We start from the raw sequence: 13,537 nt of genomic DNA, 5'->3' as shown, positions 1-13,537 counted from the left end.
TTCCCAAAAGATATAAATTTCAAAAAGCAAATCTTGATTTTGCCATTTTATATAGGGGACACCATTTTACTATCCATTGTTTTTAATGTGAGTTGAGCATCTATGGATTTTGGTATCCACAGGGGGTCCTGAAACCAAACCCCAGAGGATACCAAGGGCCCACTGTACATGCAATTACACATCAATAGAAAAAGTGCATAGGGTAGGGGTTTTTCACTTTCTCCCATTCCACTTGAAACTGAGGTTAGTTATCCAGTGGAGCCAAATGGTGGAAGTTTTGGGACAGGTGAAAGGGAGTCCAGTTTTAAACACTCCATTGTTAAATTATAGAATGTGCTTAAAGGCAGTGTGATGTAGTGGTCAGAAGTTGGGTTTGGATGTCAGATTTCACGGCTTTTGCCCTCAGTGAAACTCATTGGCTAATCTTGGCCACTTCACACACACTCTCAGCTTGTCCTTCTACAAAGGATTTCTGTGCAGTGGGACGAGGAGAGCCAGGTGCTCTGCTTTGAACTCACTGGAAATGTTTTAAAAATACAAAATATAGTGATGGCCACCAGTTTGTCATTGCTGTTATGTGTCTTCAAGTTGACTCTAACCCATGGCAACTCTATCCTAGGGTTTTCTTGAGAAGAGTTATTCGGATGAAGTTTCCATTTCCTTCCTCTAAGGCTGAAAACAGTAGATTTCTATAGGCAAGCAGAGATTTGACCTCAGTCTCCCAGAGTCCTAGTCCAACTATCAGACCTTGACAACACACAGCCTTCTTACATACAACAAACTGCCAAGCCTTGAACTACATATTGGGCTTCATACTACACACTACTAGACTTCAAAGTACAAACCAGCCTTGGAAACTCCTAAACTAGGCCTTGGACTACAAATGTTATTATTTCCCCAAATCCTAGTCTAACACTCCATCAAGTAGACCACAGCAGCTTGGCCACCACCTTTGATAGCTTTTAAAGGACATAGCCAGACTCTAATCAGTAGTTTTCATAGGTTATGATGACTGTACTGTCAGGCCTCTGTATCCATGATTCAACCATCCATGGCTTGAAAATATTTCAAAAATATATAAATTCCCCAAATCAAATTTTGCCATTTGATATAAGAGACACCATTGCACTGTGCCATTGCATATAACGGGACTTGAGTATGCATGGATTTTGGTAGCCATGGGGTCCCCTAGAACCAAATGCCAGTGGATACCACTGTATTCTGTTTCCAGTACATGAAACAGAGGGTGCAGTTACACACTGCTTTCCTAGTCTTGGGTTTCTGATAAGCAGCTGGTTGGTCATTGCGGGTCCAGAATGCCAGACTAGAGAGGCCTTTGCATCTAATCTATGTCTAGGGGTTTTCTGATGTTTAACCCCTGCCCATCACATTGTTCCTTTGTTGCTCATTGTATTTTGGCTTTCCTTTCCTGGGTGCACTAGTGCTGTGTCACATGGAGGGCAGTGGCCAGTGGCCTCAAGACAAAGAAGCCATTAAGCGCATCAAAGCTGCTTTCTACGTGCAGCTGGCAGAACTCCTTAACCAGCAACATCATCTATTGTGTCGGACAGCTCCCACTCACACAGATGTCTATAAGGTAATGGGCTGGATTGTTGTGTTTGTGTGGTTCTTTAGAAGTTCTCCTTTATTAAAAGATGTCATTTTGTGCATCATTATGTCCAGAGCTTCCTTTTGTCTTGGATTGTTGACTGCAGCACACATTAACAATAGTTAACTGTAGGCGTGAGAAGAAGAATTAACCTGGCCTGAAATTCACTTTAAGAGATTTTAGCTAATTACTGTTCTGTGTTTTTTAAAACAGAATTTTAAAAATCTGAATGCAAAGACAAGAAACAGAAGAGAAAGGAGGGGATCTACTGATCCAGAGACTGTGGGTGTATCTACATTGTAGAAACAATGCAGTTTGACATGACTTTAACTGCCATAACTCTACCCTACAGAATTCTGGGATTTATAATTTTGTGAGGCACCAGCACTCTTTAGCAGAGAAGGCTAAAAACACGTTTTAAAACTACAAATCCCAGGATTCCACAGGATGAAGCTGCAACACTTAAAGTGACGTCAAACTGCATTATTTGTAAAGTGTAGGTGCACCCTAAGATATGAACCAGTGGATTCAAATCTCAATAAAGGAGATTCCATCTAAATCATAGAAGAAATCTCCTGACTATAGAAGCTATCTGACAGTGGACAATCTTGGAGGGCAGTGGATTTATTTTCTCTGGACAAGTTAGATGGGAATCCTTTAGCTGGGAGTGTATTAGTTATGTATTCTTCTGTGTCAGGTGGTGGATGGCCCTTTCAGTCCCTTCCAGCTCTACAATTAGGTGCATTAACTTCTTTGGACCACAGTTCCTGGAATCTCTAGGTCCTAGTTATCATGAAAGTTTGGGGGAAGTTGCCACTTTGGACTACATCTCCCAGAATCCCCAAATTGTGAGAGGGATAGTAGAAAGCAGCAACTTTCCCCAGATTCTGATTGTGACCAGGACCGTCTGTCTCTACACTCAATGAATCCAAATTTTGGGTGAAACAAACCCAGAATTTGTGGGTTCTGGATATTATGGTCCAAAGAAGTAATCTTTTCCCACCCCTAATTGTCTCCAAGAACTGGGGATTCTAGGAAATCTAGGATTCTAGTTGAACTGGATGGCCCTTGTGGTCTCTTCCAACTTTATGATTCTATGATTCTATGAAATAATTTTTCTCAGCTTCTGATTATGACTCAGGCCAGATGCGCTTGTTCTCCAGAAAATTCAAATCTTTCATGATGCAGACTCAGGATTTTGACCAGTTCATTGCTTTCCCACCTTCCCTGCACATGTCTCTGTCTCCTCTGTGGTTGAGCTTGAGTCATTTTGTTCTTTTTTTGCGGTGTGGTTTACTTCCTTGTGTAGTTGGTGGGCATGGATTTTTCAGTCCTTGACGCAGAGAGAATGACTCTGTAAAAACTGAGATATCAGGGTCTTTGGGCTTTCAGTTCCCTTCCAACTCTACAGTTCTCTTCAAGAATGCATAGAGAGCTGCCCCTTTTACATTTGTTCATGCACACCAGAAAATTGACTTTGGGTAGAATGGGGCACTCATATACACATGCCCCTTTAAATGTACAGTGGTCCCTCACATTTGCTAGGGTTAGGGGTGAAGGATCCCCATGAATGTAGAACCGCAAATTAAAAAAAAACATTATTTTTACCTAAGAGAACACCTCTCTAAGAATTTCCAAGTCCTCCAGTGCAACTCTGTAGTCAACATCTGACAGAGATTGATCATAGAATCATGCTGGAGGGCCTACACATGCCTACAGAAGTGTTTGATTTAGGAATGTCTGGGTATTTCAGCACAATGCTATGGTCAACTTCCAGGAGAATTGCACTGGAGGACCTAGAGATTCCTAGAGAGAACGTATTATCAAAACTGCAAGTAATAATCCACAAAAGTCAAAGCTGCAGATGTGTAAGGCCAGTTGTACAGTGGACCCGTGTTATATGCTGGGGTTTTGGTTCCAAGATCCCCTGTGGATAACAAAATCCGTGGATGCTCAAGTCCCATTAAAAGGGGTGTCCTTGGGGCTTCATGCCTCAAGGACACCCCGACAGCAGCGCTCGGCCCCTTTCTCTTTTGTGTTGCTGGCGCAGCTGTGTAAAGGCTTTCGGAGCTCCTTCTGGTGCCGCTGAAAGGGCACCACAGGCGCCCTGCAGCAGCACCAAGATGTAACAGCCGCGCTGTGCCGTTTGGACACGATGCGACCATTATGTCAAAATGGCAGTGCCTGTGTGGACAGGGCGCCATCATTTTGTACATACTCCGTACGTACTAGGGTTGCGGGCATCTAAAAGGGACGCCTCCAGGCAACCCTAGTATGTACAGAGTACGTACAAAATGGCCCATCTGGACAGGGCCTCAATGACATAGCAAAATGGTGTCCCTTATAAAAAATGGAAAATAAAGGTTTGATATTTGAAGTTTATACTTTTTTTGAGTATTTTCAAACCGTGGATGCTTGAATCCGTGTATAAAAAATCAGTGTATAAGAAGGGCCAACTGTATTTTACTAGGAGTGATGGTGACAGCAGGTGAGGATATTTGATTAAAAGGCAGAATAGTGTAAAAAAAGGTGGGCAATTGCACCAGGGCCAAGGACCCATTATTTTCATTCCAATCCCTTCATGGGCCATGTCCCTAACAGTGCTTCCAAATACCTCTGTCTTCATCAGAACCCTTCCCTAAATGGCAGCTGTTAGAGTTTTTTCGTGACAAAATAACCCAGATTACATCCAGATTATCTGCAAGACAGTATCTCGTCATATAAACCTGCAAGAATGTGATGATCTTCAGAGGAAGGCTTTCTCTCAATCCCACCACCATCACAGGCTTGCTCAGTGTGTACATGAGAGAGAGTCTTTGTACTGGCAACTCCCAATCTTTGGAACTCCCTTCCACAGGAGGCTAGGTTGGTTTCTTCCCTGTTTTTTTTTTCCAGCAGGCAAAGACATTTTTAATGTGAAGTTGAAGGCTTTCATGGCCGGCATCCATAGGTTTTTTGTGGGTTTTTCCGGCTATGTGGCCATGTCAACTCTTCTAGAACATGGTCACATAATCCGAAAAAACCCCACAAAACTACAACACATTTTTGTTTAAGCAGGCTTTTAATAGTTACACAGGAAAGGTTTTTTTTGTTTATCTGTGTGTTTTATTTGTTTTTAACATGTGTATGGTTGTTAAATGATTTCATGGTGTTGAATGTAGGGATTTTAAATTGTTTTTAAATTTTTATTATAAACAAATTTGATTTACTATTGTTGGAAGATGCCTTGGGTCCCATCTTGGGAGAAAGACAATCCATAAATGAAGTAAATAAGAAATAAAACCTTAAAACATGTTGATTTTTTATTTTAAAATGAGGAGTTTGGAGCCCGGGGGAGATTGGTGAGGGGCTTCAGGGTATGGAAAAATGGAGTCCAAGGGTGCAGCCTGCAGGTCACACTTTGTCCTTCCCTGGTGCCAAAGTTGGGAGGCATGACATAAGAAATTGAGATTACAGGGCTTCTGCTTTCTATGCAGATGTTGGTTGTGTTGTTTATAACCTGACTCTGCAATCATGAAGATCAGTGTCTTATTTCGTCTGTGTCAAACTTTTACAAGATTAGCTTGTGCTATGTTTGGTTTCACTTATTGATGTACTGTATGCTGCAACAGTTGTTCCCATATTGAAAATACAAATGGTGGAATGATTTTACATTCTTGTGCCTTTCTCTGCTTTTGGGTTGGGCATGGGATGCTCACCCACTTTCAGATCAACGCCACAGCTAATCCAGCATTGGCATGCATGGCACTTCCAAAGTGTATGTTTGTGGTTTGAATGCACAAGCCTCTTCTCTGGCCTTGAGCTTCAGGAAGATGTGATATCTGATTTAAATATGTACAGTCCCAGAGTGCATAAACATGACACCAGTTTTTCATCTCAGATTAAGAAGCCCAGAACCAGCTAGCAGGGATTCAGTGTTTAGGTGAGAAGTGGGCAGAGTGTTTCACTCCAGCTGTTGTGGGACTGCAACTCTCAGTTGTTCTAGTGATTTAGGCAAAGTTGAAGAGTGCTGGGAATTGCAGTTGAACATGTGGAAAGGCACTTTTTGCTGACACCTGATTTATGTAGTTAATTGGTTAAATTTTAGATTTTAAGTGATCAAAGTGATTTAGCTCCTGAATAATTGGACATTGGAGTTTTAAAGCAGTATGAAGATGTAGAATAACTGAAACCAGCTCTGACCCCTTTTGCCTGGATACATCCATGTGCCCTTGAATGTTATCTACATTTTTTCTGCCATCTGTTCACAAGATTTTTTTTAAAAAACCCTTCAGACTTTGCTTTTTTGTTTTACTTGCCCAGTAAATGGTGTAGGCATCTCTGGTTCAGAAATTTTTAAGTAGGTATGTACTGGCAATAGACGATGTACAAGTGTAATAATTATATTATGCAATATGATATTACATACTGATATCCCCGTCCTTTTATGATTTATATACCTCTTCATAGAAGACCTGGAGAACATACATAGCCCAAAATGCTTTGGGCGTTTCTGTTAAAAATAGATTTACCTTCAGAGCATCTCCAGATGGGTCTCTTGTTTCTTCTGTGTATTCCACCCCCATGCCCCAGATCCACCACTTTGTTACTGCCTTTGTTAGAGCTCAGGGTTCTAGGTGCACAAACTTAACAAGCAAAGAAGCATAAGTAACAGCAGTACATCCTGTGAGGCAAAAGCCTGCCTTCCCTTGTCTTGAATGGATTGAGTCAAATTAATTTGGTTAATTAGATAAAATGTTCTAATTGCATTACAGCCCTTATTAGTCTCTCCCCTGTCTCAGTTGTGTCTTGACACTATTCAATACATATTGAAATTACCAATTACATGGTAAGCATCTTATGAATATAATATATGATAGCTACAAAATCAGAATAGAGAAGCACACCTGAAACTTTTGCGTTCTTTCTTCTCTTCTTCAGGATGGCTATGTGTTCCGCCTCCAAGTGGCCTACCATCGAGAGCCCCAGATCCTGAAGGAGGTGGTCACCCAAGAAGGCATGTTGAAATACCAGGACAACCCTGAGTCTCAGCAGCTGGAACTGGAGACACAGCATTTGCCGTTCTTAACCAGCTCCCTTCATGGGTAAGGGAGGAAGAAAAAGAGGTTGTTTTAGGCCAGAGTAGACTGAGACTATGGGGCGGTACAGACCACTCTGAAACGGCAGCCTGGAGTTGCCCCTTTTAACTGCGGAAGGATGTCGCAGCCACCAAACTGCGCGACGTCTCCACAGTAAAAAGAACCCGGTTCTTCTTTTTGTGGTGTATTGCGTACATCATGAGTGCGCCAATGCGCAGCGATGTGCAAACACTGCATGGTGTTGTCGTCATCATGGCCGCACCCATGTGGACAGGACGCTGCCATGATGCTGCCACTCACATGGACTAGGGTTCCAGACCATGCGGTTGTCGCACTCTCTGGAACCCCAGTTTCGGTGCCGGCACACTGCTTTTGGCCAGTGTGTCTTGGGCCTATGATTGGCCCTCCTGGGACAGGGTTCAAAGGAGCCTGAGGTGTCTCTTGCATACAGATTCCTATGGCACCTGTGCAGGGCTGAGAGAAGTGAAGGCCAGGGGCAAGAAATTATGAAGTTACCTGTTTTGCACTATGACTCCCAGAATTAGAGTTGCCAAACTGAAAATTGGAGTGTGCTTCTGGACCTTTAATGGTTCCAGAAGATTTTTCTTGTCATGCCAAGAGTGAGCCTTCTCAGGGGCTGTCCCTAAACTCTGGAGCTCCTTTCCCAGGGAGGCCAGAATGGCCCCCTTCTTGTTGTTCTTCCAGAGGCAGGCTAAAAGCTTTTTATTCAGACAGGCTTTTAAAACATAAAGTTTTAAAAGCACGAGCTAAAGCGTGCTGTACTGTTTTAACTGAACTGTTTTAAAGAGCTTTTATCTTTTTAAATTGCATTTTATTCTATTATCTGTGATATTTTTCACTACAGTAATGGCTTGGTTCTGTTTTAATGCTAAGGGTTTTATGTCTTTGATTTTATTTTTATTTTAAATTTTGAGCAGCTTTGAGTCCCAATTTTTTAGGGAAGTGGGATGTAAATAAATATAATAATGTGGAGAAGGATGCAACCAGCTAACAAGCAACACTTACTAGTATTCACTCTCTGCAAAACCATTAAATATATAGGAGCAGTCTTCAGTTTTTATTCTGCAACTCTACTTGGAATCAACTTCCCATGTTCGTCACCATTTGACTCCTTGCTTAATTTCATTTTTATGTTTGGGGGTTCAAACCACTGTGACTTACAGTGTGCCATAGTGGTTGGAGTGTTGGACTGGAATGTGAGAGATCCAGGTTCAGTATGCCATGAATGTCACCATGTGACTTTGGGCCAGTCCCATATATACACCTTCACTGACTTACCTTACAGTGTCATTGTGAGGTATAAAGTGAGGAGGAGAAGAGCCCCATACACATGGTATTCTGTTCTTTGGACAAAAAACCAGGATGTCAATGCAACTAAAAATACATTAAATTAAATTAATAGTTTTGTCTCATGAGGTGTGTTCTCCGTTAAACATCGGTTTTGTCTTTTGTAACAAGAATCTGTTAACAAAACTGTTGTCTTGTATAAGAGAAAAGCTCCCTTTTCTTAGGTTGATGTGAGACATCTGTGCTAACAGATGTAGAAATGTGGGCCTAACCTTTCATCCTTTCTCCCCACAGCCTTCAGCAGCAACACCCAGCATTCAGTGGCACCTCCCGCCTTGCCAAACGTTGGATCAGCGCTCAGCTTTTGAGTGACTGCCTCTCGGAGGAATGCATTGATTTAGTGGCAGCTTCCCTCTTCTTGTGCCCTGCACCATTCACAGCACCAAGGTAACAGTGGAACGGACTGCTTTGGAGGTGTTTAACAGGAGGTTGCAGGGGCTACCTGTCAGGGTCCTTAAACTCTCTGGATTTCCTGAACTGACAAGGAGTTGGACTGGATGACCTCTGAATTCTCTTCTTGCTTTGCGCATCTGTTATTCTAGGCAATCCTGCTCATATTTATTTAATTAATTTATTTATATCTCACCTTTCTCCCAATATAGGGACTCAAGGCAGCTAACAGTAAATTAAAAACAGTACAAATTAAATACAACATTTGCATGTTGTTTACAAAAGCATTTACAGAATTATAAACATAATGTTTAAAAACAGTTAAACAATTTATAAAGTTAAAAACATTAAATGTTAAAAAAGCAAAATGTATTTAAAAACTATATAAAAACCTTAAAATCTGGATTGCACAGCATTTAAAAGCCTAACCTCCCATCAGTTTGATAAAGCCTGATGGCACAAGTATGTTTTTACTTATATAGAAGTATCACTGAATACAGATGGACTTACTTTAGAGTAAATATGTATAGGAGTGTCCTGTCACTATCGGAGTTTGGTGTACCAACTGCTGTGGAGTTGGTATTCCAAACCTTTGATTCCGACTCCTATATTTTTTTTACTGTCTGACTCTGACTGCTTCATAAATAGCAAATGTAGCTTTATTAGTAATAACATTTTTTTCTGTAGCAAAATAGTAACACAAGGCATTTCATCACTTCTATATGAATCATCAGGCTACACAGACTGACAGAACATAAAACATACTTGATTAAAATTTCTGAACGAGAAAACTTTCCTAAATTCCCAGGAAAGGAAACATGCAACAAACTAGGCATTTAACATTAGAAGTTTTTATTTTGAAGCCAGAGTTCGGGGCAGTACATTCTTACCAACTCTGACTACCCAAAATTGCTTCCAACTGGCCACTGTGCCTCTCTTTATCACTCCAGTTACATGAAGCCACTTTTGGCAGAGCTTTTCCCACAGTCTGTGACATGTGTTGCTTCCCACCCAATCTTGGTTGATTTAACTCTTAAACCAAATGACTTAAAAAACAACAACCTACTCTTGGTCTTTTGAATTGATTATTCGTTTTTTTTAAAAAGTCTGGCTAATATTACTGTTTTCCAGCCTTTTTACTGGAACAGCAATGGCTGTTTGAATTTAAACATTTTAACTTGAACAGTGTACTAGCAGGTCATTGTTAGACTAGTATCCAATATCATTGGCTTCTTGTTAATCTATTTTGTGGCTTTTTGCTAATTTACACTTTATTTTGTAATGCTAGAAATGCCATTCAGAAACAAACCCTCCAATTAACTAAGTTCAAGCAAAACAACTCTGAGAGTACTTCGTATGTTTTACAGTCGGCCCTTCTTATACACGGATTTTTTTATACACGGATTCAATCATACACGATTTGAAAATGTTCCCCAAAAGTATACATTTCAAATATCAAACCTTGATTTTCCATTTTTTATAAGGGACACCATTTTGCTATGTCAGTATATTTAATGGGACTTGAGCATACATGGCTTTTGTTATACACGGAGGATCTTGGAACCAAACCCCAGCGTATAACAAGGGTCCACTGTATTACGTATCGTCTACATAGATTCATGTTTTATTGAAAGATGTAAGTCAAATCGAAGCCTAATAACTTGGGATTGTTAATGTTAGAAAGCATTAAAACATGGACGATCAAACTTTCTGATGCGTAAAATAACGTTTCACAGTATTACAGTGGTCCCTTGGTATCTGCTAGGGTTTGGTTCGTTCCCATTATATACAGTGGTGTAGTAAAATGGTGTCTCTCATATAAAATGGCAAAATCAGGGTTTGCTTTTGGAATTTATAGTTCTTTAAAAAATATTTTCAAGCTGTGGATGGTTGAATCCATAGGTCAAGAATCTGTGGATACAGAGGGCCAATTCAGTTTTTTTCATTGAAACTCTAATGCAACAAAATTGGTTTAAGCCAAAAAAGCCCAGTTCAACCTAAAAAACCCAGGTTGTTTGGTGTGTTTTCCCCCCACCACCTCTTCTGATGCCCTTTCTCTCTCCACACAGCTCTCCCCAGGTGGGATTCCTTCGCTTCCTTCACCTGCTAACCACCTTTGACTGGAAGAACAGCCCCCTCATTGTGAACCTGAATGGGGAACTCAAAGGTGAGAGGGAGAACAAGGAATGGAGGGAGGAAGGTAGGCCAGTACATTCCAGCTTCCATTTTATATAGACAATTCTAGAAATATTAGGGTTTTTTGAGAGCTGGGGCTGGCAAACCCTCTCCTGAGGTTTCCCTGTGTGGACTTGTCCCAAAGGAAACAAAAGACCGAAAGAGTAGTTGTGGCTTAGTTGTATTTCCTGGATTCTTACACTTTGTTTTCTGAGCAGTTTTGTTACCTGATCCTACTGGCAAATCCAGATTCATTGTAATCCAATTTGTCCCCTTGCCGCTTAAAAAGCTTCCTGCTCCTTGTGTTTTAAAACAAGTTGTTGTTTTTTCTTTTGACGGTGTCCTCCGAAGCGTATATAATTGTTTTATTTCCCTTCCCTCCTTAGATTCTAAGGCTTGGCCTGCTGGATCTCTGATTTCTTATTTGTTTGTTTAAAACATTTTGATATCGCCTCTTAGCCCCCAAGGGCTCTTGAGGTGATGAAAAAAATAAAAGAAATTAAAACAGAACAAGGATAATTAAAAAAGACATTAAAATACTCTGAGAGACACATGAGGCACCATTCCTGGCATAAGAGATTGCATTAAAATTGTATTTTGGGATTGTTTTTAGATCATTTTTTGAAGTTTATGAAAAGTTCTCCTATAAAAGTGGTTGGATATTTTTTTCTGATTCATGATGCACCCACACTATAAAAATAATGCAGTTTGACCCCATTTTAAGTGGCATGGCTCCATCCTACTGAATCCTGGGATTTGTAGTTTTGTGAGTCACCCAAACTCTTTTTCAGTGAAGGCTAGAAACCTTGTAACATTACAAATCCCAGGAGCTACAGTGCTAAAAGTGGTGTCAAACTGCATTATTTCTACAGTGTAGATGCACCTTTATTATTGTTGTTAACTGCCTTTGGGTTGATCTCGACTCATGGTGACCCCATGGATGAGACATCTCCAAGTCCCCCTATCCTTCACTGCTCTGTTTAGGTCTCAGTAGTTGTTATTCAACACTCAAATCATTACACCGGCTCCCAGGTGGGACTAGTAGTTGGATTTAACCCTCAATTTTGCTTTTCTGCAGAGTTGCTTGCAAATCAGTATATTCCTTCGTATGGATACTGTCTGTAAAAAGAGCTCTCCTTTCACGAGAGCTTCTTATTACAGAAACATCTCTGCCAGTTTTACCTCAGAACCTGCTTTTAATTTGGACCTTTTTTATGATGCTACCAAATACCAACCATGCAGAAAATGGGAAAACAGTCCGTATGGAATCACAGTTGCTGGGAGAAAGCCAGTGTTTGTACTTATAGTGAGCCACATGCCCCAAGGGTCCTTCCTGTTGCCTAAAATTTGCTGCTGTGGTGAATATTGAAACTTGGTATGTAGAGAGGAGGATTGCACAGACATTGTTTTCAAGGCTAAGAGAACCCACCAAAGGCTTCCCAGATCACTAATTGACTTGAAGACTGGTTATGTCCACCTGCATGAAAAATTTGGCCTCTGCTCCGTTTATTGAAAAGGGTCCAGTGTTTCCACTCTGTCCAGTTAGACATTTCGGTAATGTATTGAACCATTCTACAACGGCCGACCTGCCTGCTCATTGAGTTTGGAAAAGTTAATACTTCAAAGCTTTCATGCTATTGAAAGCTCAAAGGCTCATAATATTTCAATCACACAGTCTTGCCATAATGCAGATGGCTTATGAGTGATGTAGAAAATGGATCTGAGGAAAGCAGAGCTTTGATCTGTCATGCACCATAATGTTCTTTTAAAGTCTTGTCTCCTTTAAAATGAAAGAGGCAACTTAAATCTTTAACCATCCTTGCTGCCTTCCCCCACTTAAACTTAAACTCTGCTCCGCACATAAAACACAGTTTCACTATGTCACAGAATGCAAGGATGCCTGTTCTGTCACATGTGATAAGTATGTGAGGTCATTAAACATTTTGGGCCGAGGCACAACATGCAAGTACATAAGTAACAGCAGATTTTTAACTCCAGCTTCATGAATGTGTTCCCCCAAAAGTGAAGAAACATAGCACATAATCATCAGATAATATCCTGCATCACTGTGTGGTTGTGGAAACCCTTCAGACTTTTTGTACCAACTCTTGGTACCATATTGCTCTCATGGAAAAATTACTACACATTTGGCAAAACTGCTTTTATGGAAAAATTACTAAGATAGATTATCGAGAGAGACTTAGCAAAGCCTGATTCTATTCCTGCAAAGTGGAAAACAGTCATTGTTTTTGTGATTCATAACTCTTCTTTTAAGTGGGATCTTCCATAATATTATTTTATTTTTGGATTTCCTGAGTACAGTGTGGTATCGAGTTCTCGAAAACATGGTTTGTTGTAACCGGTTTATTTATCAGACCTCAGATCTGTTTAAACAGTTTAATATAGCTGAAGACCCTAAGTGATCTCTTGCCTCCTCCCCCCTTTTTTAAAAATCCACTAAGATTTGGGAAAGAGAATTACTATCCTAATTTAAAAAAAAAAATGGAGCCAGCACATCTGCTCAGCACCAGCGAGAACATTTTTGAACATCCTGCTTCTTCCCTTTTCTGGTAATTTCCAGACTTAGAGAGACCCTATCAGAGGATTTTCTTGGCAAGATTTATTCAGAGGAGGCTTGCCATTGCCTCTTTCTGGGGCTGGGAGAGTGTTACAGTGGGTTTCCATAACTGAGTGAGGATTTGAATTGTTGGAGAAGCCAGCTGAGAAAAGTCACATCAACAGTTATATTTTTATCCACATATTTTCTGTGACAGCACTTTACTCTGAAGAGACTTTACCTTTTATCTCTCTGGTGGATTTCTATTCTGGGAACATTAATAGGAGCAGACATTTTATTAGTGACGCCTTTCACTTTATAACACCTGCCAAACAAATAGGTGTGCCTGCATTCACCTGA

General features: G+C 40.6%; 1 protein-coding gene across 1 annotated transcript in view; it reads left to right on the top strand.

Moving 5' to 3' along the window:
- The window catches only part of LOC149324243 (nucleolar protein 6-like), an 86,629-nt gene that overhangs the window by 45,791 nt on the left and 27,301 nt on the right, over nt 1-13,537 (top strand). The window contains exons 18-21 of the mRNA XM_089497999.1: nt 1,443-1,597; nt 6,530-6,693; nt 8,290-8,442; nt 10,515-10,612. Of these exons, the coding sequence (XP_089354125.1) occupies nt 1,443-1,597; nt 6,530-6,693; nt 8,290-8,442; nt 10,515-10,612 (570 nt within the window). The remainder of the gene's footprint in view (nt 1-1,442; nt 1,598-6,529; nt 6,694-8,289; nt 8,443-10,514; nt 10,613-13,537) is intronic.

The sequence above is a fragment of the Sceloporus occidentalis genome, unplaced genomic scaffold, assembly GCF_023333645.1.
Source record: "Sceloporus occidentalis isolate IW3139 unplaced genomic scaffold, rSceOcc1.0.p SCAF_1, whole genome shotgun sequence".
Classification (NCBI taxonomy): Eukaryota; Metazoa; Chordata; class Lepidosauria; order Squamata; family Phrynosomatidae; genus Sceloporus; species Sceloporus occidentalis.
This window is presented reverse-complemented; position numbering and strand designations above follow the sequence as displayed.